Raw genomic sequence first — 7,388 nt, forward strand, 5'->3', positions numbered from 1 at the left:
TAGAGTGCTTTGTCTTCTTCAAGTGTAGTTTGCATCTCCGCGGAACAAGCAAATTATGCTATGCAAGGTTCCAAGCTGATCCAAGGAAATTCATCTTAATGCTGTGAAAAAGGATCATCAAATATGTAAAAGGGACAAGTAATCACAGACTTTGGTATGCTCATGAAATAGGTGCTGAACTACTAGCCTATAGTGATGTGGACTGGGCTGGTAATTTAGAAGATAGAAAAAGTACACCAGGAGGATGCTTTTATATTGGGAAGAATCTTGTCTCTTAATTTAGCAAGAAGCAGAACTCAATCTCGCTATCTACAACTGAAGTAGAATATATTGCCACCGGAAGCTGCTGTACACAACTACTGTGGATGAAACAGATGTTGAACGATTATGGTTTCAAGTGCAACACTATGGACCTTCACTGTGACAATACAAGTGCAATCAACATTGCCAAAAATCCGGTTCAAAACTCTCGAACAAACATATCGATATCAGACATCTGAATCCAAAAATAAAATAACAAAAATAGATAAACAAATATAGTAACAAGTGTCACATTTGATAGAGAATACAAAAGTCCCTAATCAAACTTACCTCAATAATAGTAAAAGAACTAAATAAAACATGCCAACTAACATGTAGTCAAACAGACTCTAAATGGACTTGTCTCTTGTCTCAGGTTGCTATGGGAGTAGCGTGGTCGAGCGACATAGTTGTGGTCTCATTTACCACGAGGAGCCTCTAAAGGCCTTGTGGTCGAGCGACATAGCTGTGGTCTCTCAAATGAGAGGTCTCAAGTTTCAACCTCCGGTGTGGGGGCATTGACTCTTTATGCTTTAGTTGGTTGAGAAAGTAGCCGTCTTTCTCAAACCTATAAAACCTTGCACTTGTGGTGAACCGTAGCTTCAGTTGGTTGAGAAAGTAGCCGTCTTTCCCAAACCTATAAAACCTTGCACTTATGGTGAATCGTGGTGTACAAGTGCTGGTCTGTGGTGCACTAATGGGAAAAACGCCTAGTACAAGTGCTGGTCTGTGGTGCACTAATTGGGAAAAACGCCTATAAACCTTGCACTTATGGTGAACCGTGGTGTACAAGTGATGGTCTGTGGTGCACTAATGGGAAAAACACGATGGCCATTTTGATGATTTTCCCATGACATTAATAGGAAAAACGCCATGACATTAATAGGAAAAACGCGGTGACATTTTGATACTTTTCCCATGACATTAATAGGAAAAACGTGGTGACATTTTGATAATTTTCTGATGACATTCAGGGGAAGCTTCACCTTTCCCAAACCTATAAACCTGCACTTTTGAGTGAACTATGGTGTGCAAGTGCTGGCCTGTGGTGCACTAATGAAAACGCGGTGCATTTTGATAATTTCATGCATCAAGTTTATTTCTATAGTGCATTGACTTTTTGTGCACGTGATGATACCCCAGTGAAAAACACTTAGATTCTTTGGGTTGAAAATATTTAAGAAAGTATAGAATAATGACATTATCTAGTAAAGAGAATTATGAGTATTTAAAAAAAAAAAATAGAACTTGTAAATTAGGAGAGTGAATGTAACACAAAGAATTTATGATACTTTGAACTTTGGACGGCCCCTGTAAAGAGAGTCGCACTGAAGCCCCTTGAGGAAAGTGAATCTATTTAGACAGAGTAGCACGATCTTCCTATAAATGGCGGGAGCCTCACACTGAGACTGAGTGTGTTAGAAAAAATTCCCCAAATCCAATCCAATCCAATCCAATCCAATCGGAGGACAAGAGTGTGGTCTCTCCCTCCGTTGTCGCGTCAACCATTCCCTCTCCGCCCGTCCCTTTCAACCCCCAACCCTCACACACCCACCGCCCTAAAAGGTACAACCCCATTCACTCAATCATTCTTTGATTTGAACTTTCTTTGCCTCTCCGTTTTACTGTTCTTTTTCTATCTGTAGATTTTTTATGTTTGAATTTGTATATTAGTTTTTGATTGTTTCGTAGGGTTTTAAAATTAGGGTTTCTGTGGAATTGGAGTCACCTCCGATTTTCGTTAGCTGATGGAAGCCGCGGCTGGTGTTGCCGCTGCACGCGGCGTTTCTCTCCCAGTCTCCTCGGCTCAGGCTTCTCGCAAGGAATGGCGCGCTGTCTCCGAGCAATCTCTCAGGAATTCCACTAGCGAGGTACTGGAAACATTCCACTACCATTGCCCTTGTACTGATATTAACCGAAGTTTGCATTTTCTTTATATATTAATCTTTTCGCTCAAAAAGTTTTTTTTTTTTTTTTTTTTTTTTTTTTTTTTTTTTTTAAATATATTTGTTTAGGAGATGGATCGTTCCAAGTTAGGGCAGTCGGATGAGAGATTGATATACGAGGTAATTTTTATTTTGGGTTCTGTTCCTGGAAGTCTTGTTTGCTTCTAAATGGAATGTGGATGAAAATGAAGATAATTTTGTGATTTATCAAAGGTACAGCAGGGGAGAGAGCCTGCTGATGTGGACTTTTGTTCAATTACTATTGATGGAAACCTGGACAATGATCTTCTGCAGCAGAGACTTCATACTGTTGTGAAACAAAGAGAGGAGCTACAGCAGATGGAGATTGAGCTCCGGGCTCAAGTCATTACAAGATCAGAGATTATTGAAATGCGGAATGCTTTTGATGCTGAAGTCAAAGAACAGGCAAATGCCAATATGAAGCTTCAGGTCCGTACAGTAGTTAGCAAGTATTCAGGCAAATAAACACTTGTGTTGGATGTAAGCAAAAAGTTTCAAGTACTATGGCTTTTAATAATGAAATTGGATGTAATGGATGTGAAGGAGCAACTGCGTGAAAGGGACCAGAAGATGTATGAGTTGGAAAGAAGACTGGAAGAGAAAGAAAGGGAGTTGCACGCAATAAGATTGGACAATGAAGCGGTTGGTTTGACAATATGATATCTTTTTTGATTATCTTACTCACTTAATTCTGAACATCTAATTTTTGTTATGGGTCCTCTTTTATTTATTTTTAATTAACTCATGCGTTCATTTACTTTACACTTAGCAGGCTTGGGCTAAAGAAGATCTACTGAGAGAACAAAACAAAGAATTGCAAACTTACAGGTATCGTATGTTTGCCCCATTGCTGTGTCTAATGTTTTAATCAAGTATAAGCTTACGAATATATTCTCTAATATGTGAATTCTTTTGTCATTTATTATGGAAAGGAGAGTTTGTATTTTACTTGAATTAGAATAAGTATGCCTGCATTTGAGGGTGTTTGATTTGGTTCAGTTTTTACTGCTGAATGCTGTTGTTTTTGTAACATATTGGCAGTAATGATTTTCATGTTTCAAATCAAACAGTCACCTAACTTAAAATGGTTTCTTGGGGTGATTGGTGATTATATGATCTTAGTGTTGAATTTTGTGCCCTACCTCAACTAAAAGCTTTAAATTGTTAGAGAACTGAGATATTTTTTGTTTTATTTATTATATTTGTTACTGAAGTTCATAAATTTCCAGGAGAGAGAGGGACAACTCTGAAGCTGAAAGAGCTCAGCATATTAAACAACTTCATGAACTTCAGGAACATATTCAAGAGAAAGAACGTCAATTTATGGAATTGCAGGAACAGGTCAATTCATATGTACCATAATTTCTGAAAATACTTTCACTGCTTTGTAGTATGGTAACATGGAGAAACTGCATTATGGAATGCCATTTGATACTTTTATAATTTAAAATATTTAAGTACTTGTGCAACATTAGCTGCTGACTAGAGTTTTGCAGTCTGACAAATTGAATATTCTTCAATCTTCAGAACAGAATTGCAAAGGAAACCATTCTTTACAAAGACGAACAGATGAGGGAGGCCCATGCTTGGATGACTCGTGCTCAGGAGATCGATGCCTTGCAACAAGCTGAACTACGTGAACGAGCTGAACAATATAATCAGCTTTGGCTTGGTTGTCAGAGACAGGTTGCTTAGCTTTTTTTTATTTTATAGTTTTATTTTGAATGACTTAGAGTTGATAGGTTTATTCTAAAGGAATGATTTTTCAAAATTGCATCAACTTCTGTGACAATATCTGTTCATTGTTTGTCCCTTTCAAACTATTTGCTTCTGGTTGGCCTTGCTTCTTTTAAATTTTTATTAAGTAGTTAATACTAGTTGGTGATTAATTAGATTTTTCTCTAGTTTGGCGAGATGGAGCGCCTACATTTGCATATGCAACAACTCCAAATAGAACTGGCTGAGGCAAGAGAAAGGAATGGTACTTCGACTGATAGTTCTCAAGTCTCAAAGGAATCTTCAAAAGATACTTCTCAGTATGGGCAGAACAATGGCAACAAACTTAATGAGAATGGTAATAATGATGCCTCTAGTGGAAACTCTGGACACATACCAAATGGAAATGCCGAAAATGCTTCATCATTTACTTCTATTGGGAATGTGTCAACTCAGGTAGAACTTTTTATGAACTCTTCCTTTGACTTTATATTTTACATGAAAGTGCTGGCATAACTATATCTTTTCTTTTAAATGCTAGAGTGATCTCCATGGTGTTCCACTTGCTCCTTCATCTTTACTTGGGATGCCAACCTTCATTCCACCAGGTCAAATTGCTGCGCTGCATCCATTTTTAATGCATCAACAGGGAGTCCCCCCTTCTGTACCTTCACAGATTCCTCAGTCTCATCTTGGGCACTTTCATTCTGGACCCGCAATACCATCTATCCAACAGTGGCCCAACCAACAGGTAATTCAGATGAATTTTTTTATTATTTTTTTTTGTGTGTGTTTACTTTGTGTGGTTAATTTTTGTTCTATTTTGTTTAAGGTTGCATCTGAGGGTGGTTCGCAGATGTCTAGTTACTCTGGTCACAGTCAATATCCTCTTCAAACTGAATCAACCTTGCTAAGATCAGAATCTAGTTATGAGTATGAAACATCTGCCAATGGGAAAGTGCCTCATTCAGAAATTGAACAAAAGGATTCTGTGGGAGCTTCAAGTGAAGTGGGGCAGCAGGTGGGCAGACCATGATAGGTTTTGTTTTACCTATTATAATTAGATGCTTTGTTGTCTTCATCCATCCAATGTTTTTGTACATGCTCTTCAGTCTGTAGGTGAAAATTACCTCCCTAGTCCCCAAACCCAGCAGGCATTGCAGCATATCTCTCCACAATTTCATGATGCTCTGAGGCTTGATCCTCTTGAGCACAATGAATTCCAGGTGATTCATTTGAATTTATCAAACCTCAAATTCTTCTAATTGTATTTAAGACTTTAAAAATGTTTTTGAAGTATATTAACCTCATGGTTATGCATGTGTGGACTGGTTTTTATTTTATTTTATAATTTAATAATTAATCCTGATTTGTAGGGGAAGAATTTGAAACCTTCAGTTAATCATGAGCTAGAATCTGGAGAAGTTAGTTCTGCTGCAAATAAGTCATCATCAGAAGTTCCAGATCAGACTAGTTATTCAAATGATAAAGTAACAGATGCCACCAAGAGTGCTGCTATGCCTGAAAGATTAGTTTCCGTGGGTCAGAAAAATGCATATGCTGTTGGGAAGGCTGCAGAACCTGCTCTACTTGAAGAACAAGCATTACTCGCTTGCATAGTTCGCACAATTCCACCTGGTTCTAGTGGTAGAATTAGGATTAGTACAACGGTTAGTTACATCAAGCATATCCTTGAAAAACACATACACATTACTCATGTAGGTTGTGCTTTATAGTGTGGTAGTATTTGGTATTAGTAATTGATTTTCTATGTGATATACAGCTCCCAAATAGGCTTGGGAAAATGCTTTCTCCCCTTCATTGGCATGATTACAAGAGGAAGTATGGGAAACTTGATGAATTTGTAGCAAGTCATCCTGAAGTAAGTACATTTCTAATGTGTAGATTTCTATGAATTTCCGTTCTTTGCATGTAACCCCAGGCTTAAATTTTCAGTTATTTGTGATCAATGGAGACAACATTCAACTTCGAGAAGGTGCTCAAGAAATAATAGCAGCCACAGCAGCTGCAGCTAAAGTTGCTGCGGCAGCTGCAGCCACATCATCTTATCCATCACGATTACCTTCTGTTGCTGTTACTCCCATGGCTCAGTCACAGAGGCTGAAGACATCCTCACTTGAACCCACTTCTGGGAAGGTAGAGAAAGTTGCTGATAACATTTCTCAGTTTAGGGCAATGCAAAATCAGCACTCCAATGGTGCTGCTCCTTTCAATGTTACTGGAGGCATCTCAAATGTGAAGATTTTAATGAAACCTAAAAATCCAACAGAGCTGAATGCCTCTGGAGCTAAAGCAGCACCCTCGGTACAATTTTCTTTGAGTAATGGAATTAACCATGATAAAAATGATTTAACCAGTTCTCCCAGAAAGGGTTCAGGGGGGCCTGGCCCAAGTTTAGTTGGCAAACAGCAAGACAGGTATTGATGTTGGACTTCTTAGGGAAATAGAAGTTTATAGAGATAGCTTGGTATAAGGAAACTATAGATTAAAATCATAACAAGCTGAATGATTATTTGTCAGGATCATTGGGTTTCCATCAAGCACTAGAAGATAGTAAGTTCCCTTTCCATATATGAATGGACGGTGTTCCTTCCAAATCTGCCAGTTTACTTCCTCTTTTGATTAAATGTTTTAGAATATATCACAAGAAATTTATAGCCCCTTGGAACCCCTTTGTTCTTTTTTATTCTTCATCTTCCCAGGTGGGTGGGTGGGACAATGAACATGATGTGTTGATGATGATTACTTTGCTTGTACTTTATATGTTCGCTTAGCTCTCCATGGCGATTAACTAGGCATTTGATTTGACATACAGGACAAGGTTCGAGCCCTTTTAAAGAATTCTATGACTGGTGGAGCTGTCAAATTTCCGGGCAATCAAATTGGATGATTTGTACTTTGAAGGCAAAGTGTGACAATATTCTTACTCCCATGGTTGGAAGCAATTTCTGGTGGTGGGAGTATCATTTTCCTTTCTGTTGGATTTTCTGCCCATCTCTTTTTGTCTTGTCACTGCTTCCCCATGTCTGCTGTGACATTTCATTTTATGTAAAATGGGCATCTTTTGGACATTTAAAACCTGCAAAGTTTTTCACCGTTATCTACAATCCAGTTGCAAATTAATTTCCTATTGCCTAAGTTTATGGCCTACTTTGAATGGGAAATAAGAAAAGGAGACTTGAAATGTGGGAAAATAGTAATTAAAAAATTGTATGACACGAAATGCAAAATCTCTGATTTTCATGTGCTTGGATGTTGAGTCCTACAGCTATACTGATACCATGGAGCCTCTCGATAGCAATTGCAAACATTGTCTGCATTTTTTTTTTCAGGCGTCCGGCTCAACAACTGGGACTGATATTCATCCTCGTATTTGGAGATTGG

General features: G+C 38.2%; 1 protein-coding gene across 9 annotated transcripts; it reads left to right on the plus strand.

The window, feature by feature from the left end:
- Positions 1 to 1,600: 1,600 nt before the first annotated feature.
- LOC109150067 lies at positions 1,601 to 7,136 on the plus strand. Of its 9 annotated transcripts, none has more exons than XM_019298038.1 (17): positions 1,602 to 1,866; positions 1,975 to 2,171; positions 2,316 to 2,366; positions 2,460 to 2,696; positions 2,811 to 2,909; positions 3,037 to 3,095; positions 3,497 to 3,608; positions 3,795 to 3,953; positions 4,173 to 4,439; positions 4,525 to 4,734; positions 4,816 to 5,004; positions 5,096 to 5,209; positions 5,360 to 5,653; positions 5,767 to 5,865; positions 5,940 to 6,421; positions 6,525 to 6,557; positions 6,820 to 7,136. In XM_019298038.1, coding segments are annotated over exons 2-17 (2,529 nt in total). In that variant the 5' UTR covers positions 1,602 to 1,866; positions 1,975 to 2,048; the 3' UTR covers positions 6,821 to 7,136. The 9 variants fall into 9 exon arrangements, with proteins under 9 accessions (XP_019153589.1, XP_019153591.1, XP_019153583.1 ...); XM_019298041.1 differs by having other exon boundaries at positions 3,040 to 3,095; XM_019298042.1 differs by having other exon boundaries at positions 2,466 to 2,696.
- Positions 7,137 to 7,388: the final 252 nt, after the last annotated feature.

Source organism: Ipomoea nil, unplaced genomic scaffold (assembly GCF_001879475.1).
Source record: "Ipomoea nil cultivar Tokyo-kokei standard unplaced genomic scaffold, Asagao_1.1 scaffold2191, whole genome shotgun sequence".
Taxonomy (NCBI): Eukaryota; Viridiplantae; Streptophyta; class Magnoliopsida; order Solanales; family Convolvulaceae; genus Ipomoea; species Ipomoea nil.